We start from the raw sequence: 27,220 nt of genomic DNA, 5'->3' as shown, positions 1-27,220 counted from the left end.
AGAGAAAGAGAGAGAGAGAAGGAGAGCAGGTGTGAGTATGAAGGAGGAAGAGAGAGAAAGAAAGAACACAAAACAAAGAGGATTACAAATTGATCTTTCTTTCTCCTGCTCTCTCCATCTCTCTCTCTCCAACCTGTGTTCATTTAATAAGAGGTGTGGGGCTTGACATGTCTCAGATATTGGACAGATTGAAAGTGTCCTCATTGTACACTCACCATGGCAGGAGAGAGGGGGATATTGGTATGTGTGTCAAATACACACACACACACATGCACACGCACACACACACGCACACACACGCACACACACGCACACACACACGCACACACACACACACACACACACACGCACACACACACACACACAGTTGAATGGGAGTGTAGAAGAGGCCCACTGCTCCTGACCTGATCAGAGTCTGATATGATTAGAGTGTGAGCAGATAGACGCAGCTGTCACTGCCAAGTGAATGAGTTATTAAACAGATTAGAAACTGTGGAGTTTAGGGCAATGTCTCCCGCCCCCCCTTCTCTCTCTCTCCTTCTCTCTCTCTCTTTTCCCCCAGTATTCATCTGCCTCCATTTGATATAGTCTTTATAGTTGATTTCTTTTCACCAAACACATCTCCATGTGTCCTGACTATAACCCTCGTAAATGCCTGTTCCTCTAATCAATACCTAATTAGTCAGTAATTCCCAGGCTCACTAATGGCTCCTGTCACTGTTGAGCTGCTTTCTCACTGTCACTATGATGGCTCAGGCCCATAATGCATCTGGCTTACCTAGTTCTGCCCACATTTCCCATCTAATGGGTGAGCAGGGTGGCCAGAAAGCTGTTCTGTTCCTGCGGTAACGACCCCTGACCTTTCTTTCCTCTGTCACCTGGCTGGATGGGGGAAATGGCTGGGAGATGTTGTACCCTCAGGGAGTCATTAAAACCAGACATGTGCATTAGCTTGCCATCGTCAGGACGGCCGCTCGGACAGAGCAGAGTGGAATGTCCAGTGAACTGTGTGTGTAGTAGAATGACAGCCAGTCATTGCAGACACACATACACACACACAAAATAGTATCTCAAAAGGAGAGCTGCCCAACGAGTTTTCTTAAGTGGTCAGCCATTTGTAACACACTAAACTGAACATTTCACCACCAGGAACAGCAGCACTGCACACAAACCTGTCCTGGATGGCACGCGTGCGTGTGTGTGTGTGTGTGTGTGTGTCTGTAGGGGTGTGTGCGCACACCTGAATTTACCATATTTTCTAGTTCCCACTCCTAAAACACTAGTGTAGGTCCCACTCCAACCACACTGGTGTAGTTCCCACTTTGAAGATATTGAAGATGTCTGTCAGGACATCTGCAAGCTGGTCTGCACATTCACTGAGCACACGACCCAGGATGTTGTCTGGTCCAGCAGCTTTCCGTGGGTTAACTCCACGCACCTGGTCATTTTGCGGAGGGATGGACTTTTCCGCTGCAACGTTGTTCTGTGCTTCAAACTGTGCATAGAAGTCATTCAGTGCATCTGGAAGGGTGGCATCACTGTCACAGGAAGGTGAAGTTTTCCTGTAGTTAGTAATGGCCTGAATGCCCTCCCACATGTGCCGTGTGTCACCAGTGTCTTTGAAGTGTCCATGGATCCTCTGTGTTGTGCACGCTTTGCTTCCCTGATCGCACGTGACAGTTTGGCTCTTGTTTTCCTGAGAGCCTCTCTGTCACCTGTTCTGAAGGCTGAGTCACGGGTCTTCAGTAGCATGCGCACCTCAGCAGGCATCCATGGCTTCTGGTTGGGGCGTGTGGAGATGGTCTTGGAGACAGTAACATCAATGCACTTGCTGATGTAGCCAGTCACTGATGCCGAGGTGGGGGCGGGGCTCCACCTGGTACGCACCGGAGATGTTTGTGTCAACTATATCCAGCGCGTTCCCTCCTCTCGTGGCAAAGCTCACATGTTGATGGAATTTAGGCAGTACTGACTTGAGATTTGTGTGTTTGAAATCTAAGGCGACAATAAACAGTCCGTTTGGGTGTACTTTCTGCAGTTCACTAATCGCTCCATACAGCTCCTGGAGAGCCTCTCGTGTGTTTGCGCTGGGTGGAATGTACAACATGATTATAAACACGGAGGTGAATTCCCACGTTAAATAAAAAGGTCTGCATCTGACAATAACAAACTCCACCAGCAGTGAGCAGTACTTAATGACAAGCACAGAGTTTTTACACCAGGACTCATTGATATAAATGCATACTCCTCCGCCGCGTGTTTTGCCGGAGAGCGCATTGTCTCTATCGGCACGGATTGAGACTAATCCCTCCAGATGAATGGTGGCATCTGGAATACTGTCGCTGAGCCACGTTTCAGTAAAGACTAAAACACAGCAGTCTCTGAACTCTCACTGTGTAGTCTTAAACTCAAGAGTTTCAAGCACCAACTACCAGAACTACAGGTGAACTACAGAAGGCTAACCAAATGCCCGAAACCCAAAAACCTCCCTAACTACACACAACACACCAACACACTAATCACAACAACTGCTATACCAACAACACCTGCTACAGTAGCTGCATTGAGCAAAGCAAACACATCAACCACATAAACACGTCATAGGAACTACACATTAACTACAACCCCAGTAACCACACAAACACCAGTCATAAGAAATACACATTAACTATCAACCACCAATCAAACTAATCACACCAGCCTCACCAGCCACACTAATCACAATTACCACACTAACCCTGCTAATTCTATGCAGCCATCTTATTGACTCTCATTTCAGTATGTGTTCTGATGAATGTATGTTTGCTTTTCTAACAAAAGGCTCAGATTCTTCAGAGGCAGTTTAATGATGGGAGATTTGTGTGAGATTTTGTGTGTAATCTTCTTTGTTTGGTGTGTTTTCCTCTCTCTGAGTTGGTCTGCCACTCTGGGGCCTGTTTGGAGAGTATTTCATACCCACGTCATAAACAGGGAGGCAGGCGAGACGATCAGCATTGTGATTCCTCATAAGCAAACCCCATTATACTAAAGCTAATGGCTATAGTGGGAACTGATGGCAGGAAAGATGTGCGTCTAATATCAGACATATGACTGCTGAGTTTTAGTAGGAGGTTAACAGATGGAGATTTAGAAGTGCTGAGTGTTTTTTAAGAGCCCGTAGGGCACCGCGGGGACTCTCTAGATCCAGGCTCTGTCACATTTAGGATGGAATCTGAATTTATTGCCCTTTGCACTGCGAGTGCCTGTCTGCGTTTAAATGAAGCCACGTAGCATCAGACTGTGAGGTTGCATTGGGCTCTGAGAACAGTGTGTGATCAATATCAGATGTAGCTTTATTAGTCCTGAAGCTCACAGGGTAGTTTGATGAGAGCCATCATCTGCACAGGAGAGACATTCTGTAGTAAGAGAAACATTCTGTAGGAAGAGAGACATAGGGTGATCTGTAGGGTGATCTGGTGTGTTGACTTATGCTGCCAGTGTTTCCTGCACATCTACAGAGCACAACAATAATTCAGGCTTCTGGTGTATCTGCTCAGTGTTTTTAGATGCATGTTTTTTTGTATGCATACATCATCATTACTGTGGACTTTCACAGAGGCAGTTTGTAAGACTAATTAGGTTTTAAGCAACTGGTATTTGCTTTGGGGTGTTTCAGAAGTCGGCATGGTGACCATGGTCACCAGAAGGGTTTGGTGAACATTCTGTATAGCAGCGTAACCTGTATGCTACAGTTCACTCTGCACACTAGGGCAGGACATTTCGACAAAGTAGAACAAATACGAACCAAGTTGTGAACAGTACCTAAGGAAAGAGAGAGAAAGAAGTGTGGAAACGAAGAAATAACGGAGAATCCTCAGTACGATCATATTTCCAGCAGCTTTTGTTACTAACTGTTCCAGTGCTCAGTGACCAGAACACCATCACTTCTGTCCTGTACAGAAAATGATTCTCACTGACGCTCTCCATTTTCTTTCTCTCTCTCTCTCTCTCTCTCTCTCTCCCTCTCTTTCTCTCTCTCTCTCCCTCTCTCTCTCTCTCTCTCTCTCTCTCTCCCTCTCTTTCTCTCTCTCTCTCCCTCTCTCTCTCTCTCTCTCTCTCTCTCTCTCTCTCTCCCTCTCTCTCTCTCTCTCTCTCTCTCTCTCTCTCCCTCTCTTTCTCTCTCTCTCTCCCTCTCTCCCTCTCTCTCTCTCTCTCTCTCTCTCTCTCTCTCTCCCTCTCTTTCTCTCTCTCTCTCTCTCTCTCTCTCTCTCTCTCTCTCTCCCTCTCTCTCTCTCTCTCCCTCTCTCTCTCTCTCTCTCTCTCTCTCTCTCTCCCTCTCTTTCTCTCTCTCTCTCCCTCTCTCCCTCTCTCCCTCTCTCTCTCTCTCTCTCTCTCTCTCTCTCTCTCTCTCCCTCTCTTTCTCTCTCTCTCTCTCTCTCTCTCTCTCTCTCTCTCTCTCTCTCCCTCTCTCTCTTCACAATGCTTTCTATCCACTCTTTTCACATATGACTAGTAGGGCAAGTGCCAGTTCTTCTGGGTAATTTGAGTCCTGTGGAGTGGATGGTGGAGGTGATCAGTCCTGTCAGCTCTTGACCCCTTTTTGCATCGTCAGCCAAATAGTCCATGATGGATGATTCCACCTTCAAAACACAGACAGAGGGAGGGTGAAGAAGGTGAAGAATGGATGAGCAGAGAGACACCCAGTACTGAAGTGAGACACCCAGTACTGAAATGAGACACCCTGTATTGAAGAGAGACACCCCGTCCTGTAGGTTGCGTGGGGTCAAGGGGGGTCACGGGGTGCTGGAAATCAAAGTGTTTTTGGTTAGTAAAGCTTTGGTGAAGTATCAGGCCTGAAGCTCTGTGTATGAAACAGCTTTAGTGTGTTAGCAATGTGTATAAGAGGCGTGTGTGTGTGTGTGTGTGTGTGAGTGTGTGAGTGTGTGTGTGTGTGAACCATATTGCATTTGTGCATCTCTCTCGCTCCTGCTCCCTCTCTCTCTTATTCTCTCCCTCTCTGTCCCTCTCCCTCTTTCTCACACTCTCTCCCTCTCTCTCTCTCTCTCTCTCTCTCTCTCTCTCCTTCTCTCTCTCTGTCCACTCCACTTCATTCTCTTCTTTTTGAAAATATAGACAGAGATTAAACCAAATTTTCAGTGTCAAGAGAAGAGAAGAGACTACAAAACAGACATGACTTATGGAGGGTTATGGGAGTTATAGGGTGTAATGGGGGGTTATGGAAGGTTATAGAGGGATATGGAAGGTTAGGGGAGGTTATGGAGGGTTATAGAGAGTTATGGAGGGTTAAAGAGGGTTATAGAGGTTTATGAAGGGTTATGGAGGGTTATAGAGGGTTATGGGGGATACAGGGGGCTATGGAGGGTTATGGGAGGTTATGGAGGGTTATAGAGGGTTATGGAGGGTTAAGGAGCCATATGGGAGGTTATGGAGGGTTATGGAGGCATATGGGAGGTTATGGAGGGTTATGGAGGCATATGGGAGGTTATGGAGGGTTATAGAGTAGTTTCTGTTCTTGGTGATATTGCTTTTTGTTCTTGGTGATTGCTGTTGTAGGAATTCTGCATTTAACACTAACAGGATTGTTTTTCTGCAAACACTTTAAATACTTTTTTTAATGTTTGCAATTCTGTTGGTGATCATTGTGAACAACAAGACATGAATGAAAATATTTGACTGATGTTTGGTTTATTACTGCTTGTGTCAAATATAACTGTTGACACAGTTTAATTACATCTTCATTCTGGCATGTGCTAATTACCTTCATAATGAAACTTTAGGTGCCCCTCAGTTCTCTACTGATGAACTGAGAAAGACATCCTGTGTCCTTCTGATCAGCTGTAATTCTGGATCTGTTTAGGACAGTGGTCTCCTTATTCATGAGTTATAGCTGAAACTGGAACAAGCAGTGACTCTCTAATTGTGAAATGACGTCTCTAAAGATAAAGTCTCTCACTAATACACACACATATGCACACACACACATGCACATGCACACACACGCACATGCACACACGTATGCAAACAAGAGAACACATTGCACATACATACATGTACACACACACACACATATGAACACATACAAACACACACATTCACACATATGAACACACATTAACATACACACATGAACACACACACACAAACACATACAAACACATACAAACACATGAACACACACACACACACACACACACAAACACATACAAACACATACAAACACATGAACACACACACACACACACACACACATTAACATACACACATGAACACACACACACACACACACACAAATACACACTAGCGTCATTTCAGGCACCAGATTCCTCTTGGGCCCATCAAATTTATGTTTGGTGGAGAATGCAGTCATCCCAATCCTCGGACCCAACACAACGATCCCAGATATCACAATCCTACTGCACCTGCCCCACCTCCCAGAGAGAGACTGAGTGAAAGGCAGAGCATGAATGATGGAGAGATGGGGGGGGGGGGACAGCGAGTAAAAGAAAATAGACAGTAAGATGAGAGAGAAGGAGGAATAGTTGAGAAAGATATGTGGAATGCAGAGAGGGGAAAATGAGAGGGTTGCAAATGCATGAGAAGAAAAATATTTTTGTGAGTCAGAAATAGAGGTTTAATACATCATGCTGGGAGTTGTGGGTAATGGGAAATGAGGAGGCACGTGTGTGTGCATGCACATTTAGGGTGGGTGTGTTAGTGCTTGTGTGTTCATATTTTGGGTGGGAGTGTTAGTGCTTGTGTATTCGTATTTTTGTCTTTGTGTGGGTGATTGTTTTTGTGTGGATGTGGGTGTTTTCATATGTCTATGTTTGCATGGTTGTATGTATGTGTGTGCTTACATTAGTATGTGTGTTTTTAAGTGTGTCTGTGTGTGTTGTGGGGGGTTGTGTGTCTCTGTTTACATAAGAATGTGTGTTTGGACGGGTGTGTATGTTTGCATGATTATGTGTGTGCTTGTGTGTGTGCATATTGTGTTTCTGCTGTCTTACCGACATCTCTTTATCTCATTAGTGCTAATTGCCTGTGTTGCTTTGTGCACAATGTTTGGTGTAAGAACATTGATTGTGTAAGAATGTAGTGCTTGTGTAGGAACAGAGTGTTTGGTACAAGAACAAAGAAGTTTGGTAACTTCCTGAAGGTTCAGCTTAACCTCGACATTCCTGAAGGTTCAGGTTAACCTTGACATTCCTGAAGGTTCAGGTTAACCTCGACACTCCTGAAGGTTCAGGTTAACCTCGACACTCCTGAGAGTTAACCTCAATACTCCTGAGAGTTAACCTCAATACTCCTGAAGGTTCAGGTTAACCTCAACACTCCTGAGAGTTAACCTCAACACTCCTGAAGGGTCAGGTTAACCTCAAAACTCCTGAGAGTTAACCTGAACATTCCTGAAGGTTCAGGTTAACCTCAACACTCTTGAGCATTAACCTCAACAATCCTGAAGGTTCAGGTTAACCTCAAGACTCTTGAGCATTAACCTCAACACTCCTGAAGGTTCAGGTTAACCTCAAGACTCCTGAGAGTTAACATCAATACTCCTGAAAGTTAACCTCAACACGACTGAGAGTTAACCTCAACATTCCTGAAGGTTCAGGTTAACCTCAACACTCTTGAGCGTTAACCTCAACAATCCTGAAGGTTCAGGTTAACTTCAAAACTTCTGAGATTTAACCTCAACACTCCTGAAGGTTCAGGTTAACCTCAAAACTCCTGAAGGTTCAGGTTAACCTCAAAACTCTTGAGAGTAACCCCAACACTCCTGAAGGTTCAGGTTAATCTCAACACTCCCAAGAGTTAACCTCAACACTCCTGAAGGTTCAGGTTAATCTCGACACTCCCAAGAGTTAACCTCAACACTCCCGAGAGTTAACCTCAACAGTCCTGAGAGTTAACCTCAACACTCCTGAAGGTTCAGGTTAATCCGAACACTTGTGAAGGTTCAGGTTAACTGCAACACTCCTGAGAGTTAACTTCAACACTTCTAAGAGTTAACCTCAACAATCCTGAAGGTTCAGGTTAACCTCAATACTCTTGAGCATTAACCTCAACACTCCTAAAGGTTCAAGTTAACCTCAACACTCCTAATACTCCTGAAAGGTAACCTCAATACTCCTGAGAGTTAACCTCAACATTCCTGAAGGTTCAGGTTAACCTCAACACTCCTGAAGGTTCAGGTTAACCGCAACACTCCTGAGAGTTAACCTCAACACTCCTGAAGGTCCAGGTTAATCTCAATACTCCTGAAGGTTCAGGTTAATCCCAACACTTGTGAAGGTTCAGGTTAACTGCAACACTCCTGAGAGTTAACTTCAACACTTCTAAGAGTTAACCTCAACAGTCCTGAAGGTTCAGGTTAACCTCAACACTCTTGAGCATTAACCTCAACACTCCTAAAGGTTCAAGTTAACCTCAACACTCCTAATACTCCTGAAAGGTAACCTCAATACTCCTGAGAATTAACCTCAACATTCTTGAAGGTTCAGGTTAACCTCAACACTCCTGAAGGTTCAGGTTAACCGCAACACTCCTGAGAGTTAACATCAGTACTCCTGAAAGTTAACCTCAATACTCCTGAGAGTTAACCTCAACACTTCTGAAGGTTCAGGTTAACCTCAACACTCCTGAGAGTGAACCTCAACACTCCTGAAGGATCAGGTTAACCTCAAAACTCCTGAGAGTTAACCTCAACATTCCTGAAGCTTCAGGTTAACCTCAACACTCTTGAGAGTTAACATCAATACTCCTGAAAGTTAACCTCAATACTCCTGAGAGTTAACCTCAACACTCCTGAAGGTTCAGATTAATCTCAACACTCGTGAAGGTTCAGGTTAACTGCAACACTCCTGAAAGTTCAGGTTAACCTCAACACTCTCGAGAGTTAACCTCAACACTCTTGAGAGTTAACCGCAACACTCCTGAAGGTTCAGGTTAACCTCAAAACTCATGAGAGTTAACCTCAACACTCCTGAAGGTTCAGGTTAACCTCAACACTCCCAAGAGTTAACCTCAACACTCCTGAATGTTCAGGTTAACCTCAACACTCCTGAAGGTTCAGGTTAATCTCAATACTCCTGAAGGTTCAGGTTAACTGCAACACTCCTGAGAGTTAACCTCCACACTCCTGCCCAGGTGCTTTGAGTCCTCCTGCTCTGTGTAGTCTTAACAATACAGGATTAGAGGTTTTATTAAGCAGACACACAGAAGATCAATTAAATAAAAACACCTGATTAATTGAAGTACACCTGATTAAACAAAAGACCTGTTTAAATGACTGGAATCACGCGATTAAACGAAAAAGACCTGATTAAATGAAGAACACCTGATTAAATAAAAAGCACCTGATTAAACAAAGAATATCTGATTCAACAAAAAACACCTTATTAAACGACTGGAATCACCTGATTAAATGAAAAACACCTGATTAAACAAAAAACACCTGATTAAACAACTGGAATCACCTGTTAGTGATTTTAGTGGTTGTGAGTGGATCCACATTCTGAGGTCACCTCGTCCCAGTAGACATGCAGAAATAATCACACATATAGAAGCTTGTGTGAGGGGAGATGATCCACTCCATGTTTTATGATCCATGAAGTATATGGAAGAACAAAAGCATTTACAGGACAATGGCAAAACTACCCGAGATATTCAGTGCATGAACCTTAAATGCCCTCAGGATACACACACATGCACACATACGCACTCACACACACACACATACACACACACACACACACACACACACACACGCACTCACACAGATTCTCATCTCACACCTTGTGTCCTCTCAATGACCCTTCACAGTATTAGTGAGGTATGACTGCAACGCTATGTGTGTGTGTGTGTGTGTGTGTGTGTGTGTGTGTGTGTGTGTGTGTGTGTGTGTGTGTGTGGCTACGTGTGTGTGTACGTGTGCGTGTACATGTGTGTGTATAGTTGTGTGGATGTGTGTGTGTGTAGGTGTGGGTGATTTTCCCACAGCTAAATGTTAGCACCCTGTATTTCCCAGTAAGATCATACAGATACCATCAGGGTAACAGATTCCCATGAAAGAGCAGAGGGCAAAGATGCAGGGAGAAATGGATGCAGAGAGAAAGAATATTTGACATGAATAAGAAAAGAGGTGGAGCAAAGGAAGAAAAGAGAGAGAGATGCGTGTGATAAACAGCAGATGGATGATGATGGCAGTGTGTGTGTGAGACCTGCTTTAAAGATGTGAGGAAACCTTAACTGAACATGTTCTATATAACTGCAGGGGAATTTCGGTTAGTGTAGTTAACCTTCCTAAAGTCAGACATTATCACCTTAGCCAGAAACAGTGCAGGTGCCTCCAGCCCCAGTCCCGGCCCCAGTCAGGCATCTCTCCTGGCCCCACCCACAGAACCGCCCAGTCCCGCCCCCTTAACCAGACCCCCCCCCCCCCCCCGATCTGTCCCTCAATCAGTCCCACCATTTCCTCCTCTCTGTTTGTTGTTTTTTTACCCACTGAAATAGATAACGTTGGTATAATACACAAAGTCTATAAATTCAGAAACCATTACATAGAACATTCAACTACCATACACACATCAGAAACAATTCAGAGACCTCAAATCATTCAGAGATCTCATCTCTCTCTCTGTCTCTCCTGCAGGTTTCTCCTACGTGTGACGAGGTATTGGTCAATGGGAAGGAGATGAGAGGGCGTGTCTCTCTGCAGGTGAATTTTACATACTTGTATCTGAGCAGCCAATTAGAACTCACCGTCTGGGTGCCACGGTTACCGCTCCAGATTGACGTCTCGGATGTGGAGCTGAGCCAGGTCAAAGGCTGGAGAGTCCCAATAACCACCAACAAGAGGTATGTTTGTTGTATGTGTGTGTGTATGTGTGTGTGTGTGTGTGTGTGTGTGTATTAGGGTGATAATTCCTCTCACATTGTTATTCTGGTGTGTGCAAACATCCTTGCACAAATATTACACATAAAATAATTGAGGAAATAATGGGTCCACAGACACCCCACACAGTTCTCATTGGAGAGAGAAAGACATTGTGTGCGAAACTTGTTTGCGCATGTTAGCATGTGTGAGCTTATGTGTGTGTGTGAGTGTACGTGTGTGTTTTAGCATGTGGGAGAGTATAAGTGTGTGTTAGCATGTGTAAGGTTACGTGTGTGTGAGTGTACGTGTGTGTTAGCGTGTGTGAGAGTATGTGTGTGTGTTTGCATGTGTGAGCTTAGGTGTGTGTGAGTGTATGTGTGTGTTAGCATGTGTGAGAGTATGTGTGTTAGCTTGTGTGAGAGTATGTGTGTGTTAGCATGTGTGAGAGTATGTGTGTGTGTGAGTGTACATGCGTGTTAGCGTGTGTGAGTATGTGTGTGTTAGCATGTGTGAGAGTATGTGTGTGTTAGCATGTGTGAGAGTATGTGTTTGTGAGTGTACGTGTGTGTTAGCATGTGTGAGAGTATGTGTGTGTATTAGCATGTGTGAGCTTATGTGTGTGTGTGTGTGTGTGAGTGTTCATGTGTGTTAGCGTGTGTGAGTATGTGTGTGTTACCATGTCTGAGAGTATGTGTGTGTTAACATGTGTGAGAGTATTGTGTGTTAGCGTGTGTGTGAGTATGTGTGTGTTGGCATGTGTGAGCTTACTTGTGTGAGTGTACGTGTGTGTTAGTGTGTGTGAGAGTATGTGTGTGTGTGTTAGCATGTGTGAGCTTATGTGTGTGTGTGTGTGTGTACATGTGTGTTAGCGTGTGTATGTGTGTGTTAGCATGTGTGAGCTTACGTGTGTGTGAGAGTAGTGTGTTAGCGTGTGTATGTGTGTTAGCATGTGTGAGAGTATGTATGTGTTAGCATGTGTGAGCTTACGCGTGTGTGAGTGTACGTGTGTGTTAGCATGTGGGAGAATATGTGTGTGTGTTAGCATGTGTAAGCTTACGTGTGTGAGTGTACGTGTGTATTAGCATGTATGAGTGTATGTGAGTGCTAGCGTGTGTGAGCGTACAAGTGTGACAGTACGTGTGAGTGTATGTGTGTGAGCGTACGTGTGAGAGTACGTGTTTGTGCTAGCGTGTGTGAGAGTATGTGTGTGTGTTAGCGTGTGCGAGCGTATGTGTTTGTTAGTATGTGTGAGCATATGTGTGTGTTAGTGTGTGTGAGCATGCATGTGTGTGCTAGCGTTTGTGTGTGTGTGTTAGCACGTGTGAGAGTATGTGGGTTGGCGGGTGTGGGCATATGTTTATAATCACATTATTGTCTCACACAAATACACCCACACGCTCATATACATATACACACATACACATGCACGTACCCTTATACAAATACACACACACTGATATACACATACACATATACAGACACACACATGCACGCATGCATGCACACTTACACATACACATGCTCACACACACACTTATACAAATACAAACACACACATGCTCACACACACTTACACACACATGCTCACACACACACACACACACACACACACATACTTACAGACACACGGCCTGCATCTGCTCCAGCCAGAATCTGTACTTAAAGACTCATCAGGAAAAACAGGAATTAACACAAACATCCCCCAACATTTAACGGCAACCAACTAAAGCCTTCATTATTTACACAATCAATAAGCCATCAATCAAATGCCAGTGGCCAGTGCTCTGAGTTTCTGTGTGTATGTGTGTTGTTCATGTGTGAGTGATGTTCCTGTGTGTATTGTTCTTCTGTGTGTGTGTTCCCCTGGCTTCAGATTCGGTGCTTAATTCTGTTTATAAATGAAATCCAACTTTAGCCCATGAAGAAACTCAAAAGTCTCAGGAGTTCTGTGCGTGCGATGTGTAGTTTAGTTTCTCCTGGGACTGTGTTCATATTGGCCCCACATGGGCCCACTTCTGGATGTGGGTCTCATTAGGACAGGTCTGAAAGGGGTTTAGGGGTTTGCTTTGTGTAACTGTGTGTGTTTATATCGTGGACACAACTTCCAAGTGGTTTTGGGATTCAGTCCATCTGGGATTAAATGTGATTTCAGCAAATATTAAGTCATTAAGTTGTGCCCCTCCCTCTCCCTCTCTAGACCAACGCGGGAGAGTGAGGATGACGATGATGATGATCGCAGGGGCAAAGGCTGTACGCTGCAGTATCAGTACGCGCTCGTGCGTGTGCTCACACATTTTGTGGCAGAGCTGACGGAACCTGGGGGAGAGCTTGTGCACATGCTTGGATCTGATTGGTCAGCTGACATCACAGAGCTGGTGTTGGACTTCCTGAAGGTGGAGGAGGAGAGAATCGCACAACTTGTGGAAGGAAGGGTTCTGATGGGGAAAGACCTGGGCATCACCACTATACAGGTATATAAACACACACACACACACGTGCACGCACACACATCCACACACACACAAACACGCACGTATGCACACACACACACACACACACACACACAAATGCAAGCACGTACACACATGCACGTACACACACATATGCATGCATACAGACACACGTACACACACATGCATGCACGCACACACAGACACACACACAAACACACACACACACACACACACATGCATGCACACGCACACACACACACACACGCGCATGCACGCACATACACACAAACACGCACACACACAGACACACACGCACACATGGATGCGTGCCCACACACACACATGCACGCATGCACAAACAGACACACAGAAACAAACACACACACACACACACACAAATATATGCACGCCCACACATGCATACACACACAAATACACACTCAGTCCCACATATCTGGTACAAAGAAATAGCACATATACAAGTGGTGTTCTGTGGTGTTTAGTGTATTGGCAGTAATCCCTCTTATTGAACTCATATCAGACAGATCAGGAATAAACAGACAACAGCCGTGTGTGTCCTGCATTCGTGAGACGCGTCCTCGTGAGGGACACTGGAGTGTGTTTAGTGTGAATGTGATTATCAGCGTTTGAGCACAAAGCCCTGATTAGAAGAGCACAGCAGGTGAGAGGCAGCACGGTGGGGGCTCACCTGCACAGGTGTTACCCAGGTAACCAGAGGAAATCTTCATGTTAAGGCACTGGAATCTTAGATATATGTCAGCAAGAAGACACACACACACACACACACACACAAATTCTCACTTGCTTAAATGAGCTTGTGTGAAATGCTGTTTGCGTGTGTGTGTGTGCATGTGTGTGTGTGTGTGTGGGTGTGTGTATGTGTGTATGCATGCATGAGTGGGCATGCATAGCTATGTGTGTGTACATGTGTTTGAATGCGTGATTGTGCATTGTTGTATGTGCATATATGCATGCGTGGGTGTGCCTTTTTCTGTGTGTGTGTGTGTGTGTGTGTGTGTGTGTGTGTGTGTGTCCCACTGGGAGCTCAATATGACGTGCTGTGCTACTACATCTTTTATTTCGACACCATGAGAATTCTCCTGTCAGAAACACTTCAGTTAAAGTTCTGTTCCTCAGAAGAATATGGTCACGGTCTCTCTCTCTCTCTCTCTCTCTTGCCCTCTGTCTCGCTCTCTTCCCCTTTAAAATCTTTTCTCTTCACTCTTCTCTCTTTCATAAGCTTTCTTTTTCCACAATCTGTTTCCCTTTTTCTTTGTATCGCTACAATACTCAGTTTTTTTCTTTTTAAAATTCTGTTTTTCTCCCTTTCTGGACTGAAAACCCCATAGTGCCCCTCACTGAGTCCCTGGACCCCTGAGTCTCTTGTCAGGTCTTGCGAGTCTCTGGGTTGCTATGGTAATGGTCTGAGTTTCTTTATTTTTGCTAGTGTGAAGTAGAACATGCATACATAGCTACATGAACATAAAGACCACATCTTCCAGACTAGAGCCTTGTGTGGCAGACGTGGCAGGAGTGAATTTTCATGTTGTCTAATTAAAACACTGTGTACTTTTCAAAGGTAAATCGACCAATAATTAATGAACACACAAATAATTTTCATTCCACGGCGGATTTATAGTCAATCTTTGATTTGCGTCTTGGAAGTCTTACTGGCTAGCTGTTAGCGTTTGCTCTTTTTTTTTCTCTGCATTGAAAATATTGTCACCATTTTATGCATATACATCAAGGGCACCCCCAGAGGACAAATTGAGCTAATCTTGTTATAAATTGTAGTCTCGTGGTAAATTGTAATCTTGTTGTTAAACATTGTAAATCATTGTGTGTCCATATGATGTATTAGGAAATGAGGGGGCCGAAATTGGGGGACACCGATCGTTCGACTGGTACTAGTGTGTCAAAGTGAACAGAACATTATTATTGAAAAAACTGTTGTCTCACAAAGTCTTGGAGTCTTGGATACTAATCCAGACACGTATATCTCCTTAAAAGATTAACTGGGGCAAGTAAAGTACTTCCATTTATTTACAGTTATCTTAGGTTGCCGATGTTTGTTTACAGGTGGCCAATAATAGTGATATCCATGTATAATAGCTATATGTATAACACAACTATAACATAACTATAACATTCTAACACAACTACATCACTAATATAAATATAACACAATTACAACACCCCTAACATAACTATAAAATTATAACACAACTATAACAACTATAACATTATAACACAACTACAACACAACTAGAACACCACTAACATAACTATAACATTATAACACAACTATAACTATATTACACCACAACTAAAACACAACTATAACATAACATTATAATACAACTATAAAATAACTATAATATAACACAACTATAACACCACTATAACACCACTGTAACACAACTATAATACCAGTATAATATAAGTATAACATTATAACACAACTATAACATAACTATAATATTATAACACAACTATAACACCACTATAACATAACTATAACGTTATAACACAACTATAATATAACTATACTATTATAACACAAATATAACACAACTATAACATTATAACACAACTATAACACATGTCAGCTAAAGAAACTTTTGATATGTTGGGTTTCCTCTCACTATAGATTTCAACTGAGTTCTTTAAGTTTACAGTAAACTGTAAATTAATTAATGTTTTACTGTATCAATATCAATGTATAAAGAACAACCAAGACACAGGGATCAAGACAGGGTTTAAATACATGAACTTAACAAGACTAGAAACAAGGGACAGGTGTGGAAAATCAAACGAGGGGCGGAGAAAACTAAAAGAAATAAATGTAAATGTAAATGTAAGAAAACGAAACTACGGCATGGAACTAAAATACACAAGACAGGGAATACATGGAACATGGAAGCTGGTAGGGACTAGTCGTGACACCTATCAGTATCAGAGGTCCCCTGTTGGTCATATTTTCATCAACTTCACAAAATATTTGGCAACAGGGCACAAACAAAACCCCTGGCATTGTAAGTCTTTAGGGACATTGACAGACAGGTGTTTCAGCGGGACATGTAGTGCAGTAAGAGTAGAAAAATCTCCTCAGTGACATCTACATTTTCCTGACATACGCACATGCTAATAGACACCCTATATACACACACATTCATACACATGCACATTTATGGGTAGTTGTAGCTCAGTGGTTAAGGTACTTGACTAGCAACCATAAAGTTGCCAGTTTCAGCCTCACCATTGCCACTGAGCAAGGCCTTTAACTGTCAAGTTGCATTTATGGAATTTAGCTGACATATTTATCAAAAGCAACTTACAATTATGACCAAGTACAACTTGAGCAATTGAGGCTTAAGTACCTTAACCACAGAGATAACACTGCCCATTCAGTCATAATTGTAAGTCGCTTTGGATAAAAGCATCAGATAAATGTAAATGTTTATACAAACATTCAAAGCCACTCTTTATACATGCGCTATATAGATACGTTTAAACATGCCCTTTATACATGCACTTATACACATGCTATATATACACATTTATACACACATGATTATACATGCCCTATATACACACACATTTATACATGCATGTTTCAATGTAAGTTTGACCACTTTTGTATCGATGGTAACAAAGCTGCAAACAAAAAAATCTGAATTCATGAGTTTTTGTTGTGGTGACTGAAGGCCTCTTGTGTCAAAGCACAGTATAGTTCATTCTGATGTGGAGATTGTGTACTGAGACAAGTGTGAAAACTTGTATACATAACAGTATAACATCTACAACACGGTTGACCTCCCAGGCTTAGAGGTCATCATACTCAAACTTTACAAAGACTGTGTTACAGAGGAATTTTACAGATGGAATTTGTCTTTCAGTCTTTGATGTGTGTGTGTGTGCATGCAGGTGATCTCCCCTCTATCTGACTCCATCCTGGCAGAGAAGACCATCACGGTCCTCGATGATAAAGTGAGCATCACAGACCTGGGGGTGCAGCTGGTGGCATCCCTGTCGCTGTCGCTACAGCGCAGCCCCGCCCACAGCAGGGCCCTGTACGTCACCACCACCGCCCAACACCTGCTCCACACACACAAACAGGTGAGCAGGAGTGCGCATGCTTCCCTTTCTGTTCACACCCAGATAAGATGGAAAATGGTTGGGCTGTTTGTTTGTTTACTTGTTTTGTTTATTTGTTTGTCTGAAGAGCTGGCATGCGGCTCTCTGTGGTGGAACATAGAGAGTGCATGCTGTGAGCTGCACTGGACTGGTGACCGTACAGAAGAGTTAGGGTTAGAGTTAGAGTTAGAGTTAGGGTTAGAGTTAGAGTTAGAGTTAGAGTTAGAGTTAGAGTTAGGGTTAGAGTTAGAGTTAGAGTTAGAGTTAGGGTTAGAGTTAGGGGTTAGGGTTAGGGTTAGAGTTAGGGGTTAGGGTTAGAGTTAGAGTTAGGGGTTAGAGTTAGAATTAGGGGTTAGGGTTAGGGTTAGAGTTAGAGTTAGAGTTAGGGGTTAGGGTTAGAGTTAGGGATTAGGGTTAGAGTTAGAGTTAGGGTTAGGGTTAGAGTTAGGGGTTAGGGTTAGAGTTAGAGTTAGGGGTTAGGGTTAGAGTTAGGGGTTAGAGTTAGAGTTAGAGTTAGGGGTTAGGGTTAGAGTTAGGGGTTAGAGTTAGAGTTAGAGTTAGGGGTTAGGGTTTGAGTTAGAGTTAGGGGTTAGAGTTAGAGTTAGGGATTAGGGTTAGGGTTAGAGTTAGGGGTTAGGGTTAGAGTTAGAGTTAGGGGTTAGGGTTAGGGTTAGAGTTAGGGGTTAGGGTTAGAGTTAGAGTTAGGGGTTAGAGTTAGAGTTAGAGTTAGGGGTTAGGGTTAGGGTTAGAGTTAGGGGTTAGAGTTAGAGTTAGGGTTAGAGTTGGAGTTAGGGATTAGGGTTAGGGTTAGAGTTAGAGTTAGGGGTTAGGGTTAGGGTTAGGGTTAGAGTTAGGGGTTAGGGTTAGGGTTAGAGTTAGGGGTTAGAGTTAGAGTTAGGGATTAGGGTTAGGGTTAGGGTTAGAGTTAGAGTTAGGGGTTAGAGTTAGGGGTTAGGGTTAGGGTTTGAGTTAGGGTTAGGGTTAGAGTTAGAGTTAGGGGTTAGAGTTAGAGTTAGGGATTAGGGTTAGGGTTAGGGTTAGAGTTAGGGGTTAGGGTTAGAGTTAGAGTTAGGGGTTAGGGTTAGGGTTAGAGTTAGGGGTTAGAGTTAGAGTTAGAGTTAGGGGTTAGGGTTAGGGTTAGAGTTAGAGTTAGGGGTTAGAGTTAGAGTTAGGGATTAGGGTTAGGGTTAGAGTTAGGGGTTAGGGTTAGAGTTAGAGTTAGAGTTAGGGGTTAGGGTTAGGGTTAGGGGTAGGGGTTAGATTAGGGTTGAGGTTGGGGTTAGGATTAGGATTCGGGTTAGTACTGTTCCCATGTAGATGAGTATTTCAGAGGGACACATTACATTCTCCTATTTGCAGGGTGTTACGATGAGGGGTACTCCAGTAGGGATCTGAAACAGTTTGTCCCCGAGGGTGACATTTTATCCTGTGTGTGTGACATTGTTTAGTCTCCCAGAGAGTGACATTCTGTCTAGTGTGTGTGACATTGTTTAGTCTCCCAAAGAGTGACATTCTGTCTAGTGTGTTTCTGTGTTGTTGTTTAGTCTCCCATAGAGTGTTGCTGAGGAGGGATTGTTGCTTTCAGCTTCTTTAAAATTTTTTTGACAAAAATAAGTAAAACTGTTACTGCACTTTTCTAATCAGAAATTGAGACTCAATGTGTGTTTTTAGTGATTTTGGCTGATGAGATGATCACTGATGCCTGAAGCTCATGACGCTGAGCAAAAAAGTCAAACCATTCTTAAACCGCTTATAAGAGACTCATGGACATTCATGACTCATTTTCTCCAGATCTCTTACTCTCTCACATTCTCTCACACACAGGAAGCTGTGATCAGCGCATGGATTCAGTACAGCGATGGCTCTGTGACGCCTCTCCACATCTACGATCCCAAAGACTTCACGCTTACTGCCACCTCTATGGATGAGAGCATTGTCTCCACCTATCAGGACCACCCGCTGCACTGGCCTGTGGCAGTGGCAGAGGGTGAAGGCCAGGGGCCGCTAGTGCGTGTGGAGATGGTGATCGCTGAAACTTGCCAGAAATCCAAGAGGAAGAGTGTGCTGGCGATGGGCGTGGGCAGCATCCAGGTGAAGTTCAGCCAAGACCACGTCGGCCAGAAGACGCGGGCACAGGAGGAGGGAGGCACTCTGGACAACAGTACCAGCGAGCAGAGGCAGAAGGCCCTAGAACAGGAGCAGGGCAGAAGCTCCGTTGGCGGGAAGTACCAAAACTCAGCAGGGGAGCGGGAGGATGGTACGCTCCGGAAGGCCAGCCCCACCACCCGGACCGCCGGCACCAGCCGCACCGGGGGCGGCAGGCAAGCTGGAGGGAGGAACAGCGGCCCTGTGGACTACACCAGCTACCCTGCTCAGGTGGAGCTCCCGGCCGGGGCAGAGGGAGAACTCCCGCAGGCCTCCCGCCGCCTGTCGGACCTGGAGATCGGCATGTACGCCCTGCTCGGAGTCTTCTGTCTCGCCATCCTCGTCTTCCTCATCAACTGCGTGAGTTTTGCTTTTCGCTATCGCCACAAACAGCTTCCTGTCCTGGAGCAGGGCAGCATGAACCACGCCCACGACTGGGTGTGGCTTGGCAACGAGGCAGACCTGCTGGATCACCATGGCGATCACGGGCCGCTGGGACCTGCCGACGAGTGCACAACGGCGATCGACCGGAGCGAGTGCTGTGAGGAGAGCAAGTACCTCCTAAATGGGGGTGGGACACAGAAAGGTAGCTCCGCCCACACGCAGGTGCTGCCACGAACACTCCCAGAGCCCCGCCCTTGTTCAGTAGTGGAGCAGAGTGTCAAAACAGAAGCAGTTAGTGGCTCTCCCACTGCTGTCAAACGCAAGAGAGTGAAATTCACGTCATACACCACCGTCCTACCAGACGAAGGGGGGCCATACACCAACTCAGTCCTCATCGGGAATGAAGACGATATAAAGTGGGTCTGTCAGGACATGGACCTGGGCCAGTCCACTGAGCTCAGAACATACATGGAAAGACTGCAAGACAATCTGTAAAAAGAAGAATAAGGGAGACAGAGAGAGAGATGGAGAGAGAGAGGAACAGAGAGAGAGAGGACAGACTCAACACAAACTCACCTGTAATGCCTTTGCACTGAGGTGGAGTAAAGGGCATGACGGAGGAAACAAGAAAAGAACAGATTACCAGAGGCACTGATAAACAAATGAAAGAAGAGAAATCAAGTGCTTTATTTAGGCTGAAGCAGGAAATACAGGGAAGAGGGGGTGGGGCAGGGGCCTGGGAAAACTACTACTGGATGATGGGGCTTACCAGGGGCATAAAGACAGCAGCTTCTATCTGGCTAACACAACAGAGAGCAAACTAACATACGGCAGTGTTCAGTCACCAACACACAGACAAGACCAGCAAGCAAGAGAAACAAACACAGAGAGAGAGAGAGAGAGAGAGAGCCAGGTAGCTGGGATTATACACACACCTGACAGCTATGTAGGATTTTTCAGTCAATGAGTGGAATAAGCAGGCAGTTATTAAAAATATCCTCGTTATTTTGTTTTGAATATATTTGAATTGAATAGTTAGTATTTGACTGCTATATGGGACAGAGTTTATATTTTGGAAAAAAGTGATAATTTACTAGCACGAGAAAGCTTCCCAGCAACCACAGTCTGGTGAGTGCATTAGTGAGTGCGTGAGTGAGTGAGTGAGTGGGTGTGAATGAGTGAGTGGGCGAGTGGGTGTGAGTGAGTGGGTGAGTGGGTGTGTCAGTGAGTGAGTGAGTGGGTGAGTGAGTGTAAGTGAGTGAGTAAATGTGAGTGGGTGAGTGAGTGGGTGAGTGAGTGTGAGTGAGTGAGTGGATGTGTCAGTGAGTGAGTGAGTAAAAATGTGAAAGGTTGTTGTGAAGGTGCGCTACTGTGGGACGAAGAAGGGATACTGCTAGGGGTCAGGGTTAGGGGTTAAGGATTAGGGTTGGGGTTCAGGATTAGGGTTAGGGGTGAGGATTAAAGTTAGGGGTTAGGGTTAATCCCTAACCATGCTTGCTGCATGCTGTATTCTGCTGTTGTTTGATTGGTTAAAGCCCAAAATCTGCAGAAAGGTCCATAGCCACACCCCTCTCCTCCTCCACCCCCCTACACCCTCCTAATGTGTAGGACAGACCTGACTGCAGCAAAGATGATTATTGAAATAAGGATGAGTGGTTCATGATGTCTGCTCAGATCACTGAAAGTGAAAGAAGGATTTTTTTTGGCTTTTTTGAATGACACATGAAGGTGTTCATTTGCACAAATAGGACAAACAACCAAAACCAATACCACGTGTAAAAGATTACTCTCCTCTGATCTAAGACCAGTGTTGTGGACCAGAATGTGAACCCATTCAGACTGCACAGCTGTTCCCCAATCAGCCTGGGAAGTTTAACAAGCTTCTGGTGAAGCAAAGAAACTGATGGACTGTGTAAAAATCTGAACCCAAGAAGTGAGTCGTGCCGGTTTCAGTACAGTACCTCTAGACAGCCACAGTGTTCAGGTCCACGTGCAAATGTTAGTTAACGCTGTTTTTTAGTTTTGACCTGATATATGTGTTCCCCAACCCTCCTCTCCCTCTCCCCAGTGGGTCATTTATTTGAAACTTTAGCAGAGGAGAACCAGACTCCTCCTTTCCCTTCCGAATGCTCAGGTGAACAAACATTCACAGAGGACAACCGGTGTGGTGGAAATATAGACTGTAGGAATGCAATATTTATTTGTACGTGTATTAAGGAGAACAGGATGTAAATAAAGTGATTCAGAATTCCTTGTGAATATCCAGACAAGGCTGCAGCTATGTGGGTAATTTTGTATATTTTACATGTGGAGAATTATGAGGTGATTTTGCAATATTCCGTAAATTAATATTGAAACCCCCATATCCCTTTCATAACATGTTTGTTATAGGGGTGGATGTAGCTTTCTAATAATAATACATACGTAGAATTCAATGTTATTGTTTTCCCATTTTCATAACCATAAGTAAACCTGAAAGAAATATTCTGCTGCTGAAAATGCCCAGACTGAATCTTTGCTAAAATCATATTTTTTTTCCTGGTGCTTTTAGTAGTAAAGTGCAGGGAAAAGTTTTGGTCCCCTTTATTCTTATAGTTTCATGGGCTGGAATCATTTTTAGATAAATGCCCAGCAAAAAGGGAGAGATGGAGAAAGAAAAAGATGTGTAGGTCATGTTTCTTATACTCACATGCACACGAACACACACACACACACACACACACACAAAGACACAGACATATACACACACACACTGTTTGTCTCCTGCTCTTCAGGAGAAAATCTCTGCATTATAATTGTGATCAGTGGCCTAAATATAAAACAAATCAGTCTGTTGCCAGTATTCACTCTATATACCAATATACAGTACAATCTCCAAGAGATCTGTTATGTATTTCTTCTAAATGCAGCTCCATAATCATATCGGTATATATGCATACAGAAATGTATATGTATATATAACAAATGCGGGGTAAAAGCTCTTAAATATCATATCTCGATTAAAGGAATACTCTAACAAAAATAGGGAAACTGTGTTTGTGATATTACACTAAATATGGCACGCGCGCCGGTTCTGACGTAACAAAGCGGTCTGTGCTTGCAGTACTACACGAAAAACCATGATCAGTGCGACTTTTTTATTAGATGTAAAAATTGAATTAATTATCTTTTATAGGAATAATTATATACAGGTGCCGTTGTTTAACGTTTGTCTTAATTTAGGATTTTTGGTATTTTTTATAATATTCACATGTTTGAAGAAGAGTCCAGTATCGGAGCTGTGGAGATACATGGCCGGTCTCTGGAATGGTGAACAGCTTTTCACTATGTCCCGGCATTAAGATAAAAACACGAAATGTTCTGTGATGTCGAAGTTAGTGAAATGTACACTAATACGTTTCTGTTTAGACTGTTTCGGGACACCAGACCGTCCATAATGAAGCCACTCTCCGACTCTAAAGAGGACTTCAAAGCCTGATTGTAAAACAGCGAGTCATTTTGGCCCTCTCAGAAAGAAAGGACCCGGAGTGATTCCAGTCCGAAGGAGAGGGACCTCTGTGTCATTGTTTGTTTGTTTGTTCCAAATAGCTGCCACAGAAATACAAAATAACTTCCACTGAATGCGAAATTAATGTTCGAGAAAATATTCTTCTGCTTTTCAGTTCTCAATACATATATCGAAATGTGTGTAGCCTATGATGTTATCAACTTGGTGATAAATACTGTTTTATATATTTTATGTCTCCACAGGTAGGCCGAAATTAATGATGAAAATACAATCTAATTTGCAATTTATTCTAATTGTTTATCAGTATTCTGTTCAAATCTCTGTTTTTTTGTGTGTCGCATCTGTTCAAGAATAGTTCCAATTTCTACCTCCACGACAGAAATGCTTTGGTTTTCTGCGTTAGCTCGTGCCTTCCCTCTGTTTTTCCAATTTAGCTCCTTCCATTAACATGTGTTCCAGCGCGGGTTGTTGATTTACCGCCGGTATCAAATACATATTGCCAACCAAGTGAGACATGCAACCTTTCATTTTCACGTCGTCGCCTCCCAAATTCGACATGCTACATTAATGAGACAAATGTCTGCGAGGGGGAAGCGCTCCGTGTCTTCACGCGACGTTTCGTTTTCATTCTCCGTTCATTACTGCCGCCGTCGCGTGCGTGCGGGAGAGGGGGAGCGCGTGTAGACAGGCGCACTAAGCTCAGATAACTCGACCTCTCGATTCACCGCTGAATGGTTAACTTATGAAGCAGTCCCCTTACATTTGTCGGTTATGGTTGAACTGTTTCTCCATAATATTAAAGTTTAAAGTTGTTCTGAGACTGGAGTCAAGTTCACATTTTCTAAGAATTAAAGCTCGTTTCCTAATGTAATGTGAACGCCACCTATTGGCCAAATGTACGTGACATTTCATATTTCCTCAAGATGTCATATAGATGGCCTGGGTGAAGATGTCATATAGATGACCTGGGTTATTAATACATCAGTGCTGTAGTGATGTGTCTCCGAAATCATATTTAGCTGAACAAACAATAGTGAAAATGCAGGGGAATTCAGCCTCACTAATGTCACTAAGACATTCTAAAATAACTGCCCTCCACCCCTCTCCTGTGTGTTATACCCCATTTCCAGTCCTCTGACCTGACCTGAAGATAATGGCTTGTTCTCTCTGTCTCCCTGTGTGTCCAGTCCTGACGTCTGGTTGAGAGTGTAAGGTCCTGGTTAGTAGGTCCTGACGTCTGGTTGAGAGTGTAAGGTCCTGGTTAGTAGGTCCTGACGCACATACTCTATGATTTATGGGACTTTATTATTAATTAATGTATTTTTTGCTTTTGTTTCTGGGACTAAGATTCTTCTTCAAATTGTGAGCCACAGAAAGTTTAACACACAGTGGGACCACGTATTCAGTACAATACACACGGTACAGTATATCACGTTCTATAGTGAACATTAGTATATACATACTATAGTGAAAAATGTAAGATGCTTCTCACCTGGGCTATATTTCACAAAAGCATAATGTAAAGATCATTGGTTAAATAGTAAAATGAGAAAACACTTTCTCTCCCATTTAAAATCTTAACAGTGACACAGGTGGCTTGTTCTTTATATGCATGAGTAGTGAGATAGAGTCAAGACTGTGCCACCATGGCGAAGGTCAGGGCATTTTGTTCTTGGCTCCTGATGTCAGAGTCTGATAAGAACATATGGTGCAGCCCATTCCATCACCCTGAATGACATGACGCCTGGTGCTCACCTCGCTGTGAGCTCATCATTAAAAACTCAACCTGAGACACCTGAACAGAACGGGGCGTATGGAGGCTTGGGGTTGAGCTGGTGCGAGACAGAAGATTTTGTTTGTTTGTTTGTTTATTTATTTATTTACATTTTAATAAGTAAATTGAACATTACAGTGGAAAACCATCCACACACAAACACCTGTCCACTTTCACAGTGAACTCATTCAGTCTTCTTATGACCCAGTTGCGTTATGGACCAAAAGTTAGGGTTAGGTTAGGGTTAGGGCCAAGACTGCTGGGCTCCTGAGCTACTTCTGTAGCCTGTAACATCTGATTACAGCTGTAAGCTCTTACTATCATGGCCTACTGCTTTTGGATAACTAGTAAATCCACTGCTCAATTAGGTTTAGCTCTCATACAGACCTATGTGAACTTGTGTTAGCTTGATTGTAGGTTTATTTACATGAAAGGAGAGTTTGATGGTTCGTATGTGTATGTGTGTGTGTGTGTGTGTGTGTGTGTGTGTGTGTGTGTAAGCCTGAGCTGGAGTATATGCAGCTGGAGTATATGCAGTGCAACCTGTTCAGTCATGACCCTGTGATTACAGCCACTTTGGACATATATGCCCACATGACACAGTCAGAAACATATGGCTTAATTCATTCCTAGCACAGGGAGGTCATGGCACATGGTGTCACATTTTCATGGTAAATTGCATGAATATTGTAATCAGACATAGCGATGAGCTCATGGCCTCTCCTAGTGGCCAGTCTGAAGACAGATGAGTTCCTCCTGAGGGGGAGAGTCAGGATGAGCAGATCTGCTGCCGGCGTGCGCTCCCCTCATTAGAACAGCCCAGTACAAATAAGACAAGCCATGCTTTAATAAGACAAAGACTGCTTTGGAATGCCTGTGGCAGACCCTGAGGGACTGCCTTCATCTAGAATAAAGTGGAGCAGACATTACTAGTACTCCTCTCTCTCTCTCTCTCTCTCTCTCTCTCTCTCTCTCTCTCTCTCTCTCACCCTGTCTGTCTTTCTTTTCTATTTCCATGGTGCATAACTTGTTTCATGCACAGCTGACTCTGAACTAGTTTTCTCACACATCCACTCTCTCTCTCTCTCTCTCTCTCTCTCTCTCTCTCTCTCTCTCTCTCTCTCTCTCTCTCTCTCTCTCTCTCAAGCCCCTGAGTTGTTGCTGTGTACAGGATATCTGAAATAGATTAACAGCCTCCATTTTGCACAACTGACCAGCCACCATGGAAATGGCTTCCCTCCATCGTTGATGCTCATGAGTGTTCTGCCCCTCCCGTGCCTTTTTAGCTTCTTCTTTTTGTTTTTTTTTCCACTTTTTTTTTCTAAAATAGTTTGTTTCACTGGAAGACTTTAGTTTTCACACTCAGATGCAGATGCATTTCAGCTCAAATCTCCTCACTTTGGCCACCACACATTTACAGTTGAGCTTGCACAGTGCTCTTTGTGTCTGGCCCTGAGATTGTTTAATGGCTATAGGACAAAATGACAAAGGTCTAAGAAAAGGGAGGTCGAAGTGCTGTGGATCTGATTTTCCACTGTTGTCTCCATGCGCCAACATTTATAAACCCTGACTCAGAGGTACAAAAATATAATAGAAGGTAAATTATATATTGTTGAAATAAAATATAGTATGCATACATACAAAGCAGCTCCCTCACCAGTGCTGTGGTAAGAGTTATGGATTTCACCTATAGTGAATCTCTAACCTAATCGGCTGCAAACACACACACACACACACACACACACACACACACACACACACACACACACAAATCCATCCTGAGCTGTCTCTTGCTTGCCTGATTTTCCTTTGCTTTCTTATTGATAAACTCATAAATTGGCTCTTTACGGCAATATAATGGGGAGTAGTTGGAGTCCCTTTTTACTTAAGCTAATTAACTCAGGCCTGATAAAGCCTCATAA

The 27,220-nt window shown here is 43.7% G+C and overlaps 1 protein-coding gene across 4 annotated transcripts in view; it reads left to right on the top strand.

Moving 5' to 3' along the window:
- Positions 1 to 23,771, top strand: part of LOC113587019 (transmembrane protein 132C) — a 166,374-nt gene extending 142,603 nt beyond the window's left edge. For all 4 annotated transcript variants that reach the window (XM_081714873.1, XM_081714871.1, XM_081714872.1 and 1 more), the window contains 4 exons: positions 10,652 to 10,857; positions 13,074 to 13,347; positions 17,278 to 17,469; positions 19,312 to 23,771. In XM_081714873.1, the coding sequence (XP_081570999.1) occupies positions 10,652 to 10,857; positions 13,074 to 13,347; positions 17,278 to 17,469; positions 19,312 to 20,511 (1,872 nt within the window). In that variant the 3' untranslated portion in view covers positions 20,512 to 23,771. The remainder of the gene's footprint in view (positions 1 to 10,651; positions 10,858 to 13,073; positions 13,348 to 17,277; positions 17,470 to 19,311) is intronic.
- The last annotated feature ends 3,449 nt before the right edge of the window (positions 23,772 to 27,220 follow it).

The sequence above is a fragment of the Electrophorus electricus genome, chromosome 5 (genome assembly GCF_041902795.1).
Source record: "Electrophorus electricus isolate QZ-2024a chromosome 5, ASM4190279v1, whole genome shotgun sequence".
NCBI classification, from domain to species: Eukaryota; Metazoa; Chordata; class Actinopteri; order Gymnotiformes; family Gymnotidae; genus Electrophorus; species Electrophorus electricus.
Note: the sequence above shows the minus strand (reverse complement) of the source record. Positions and strands in the feature narration are given on the sequence as shown.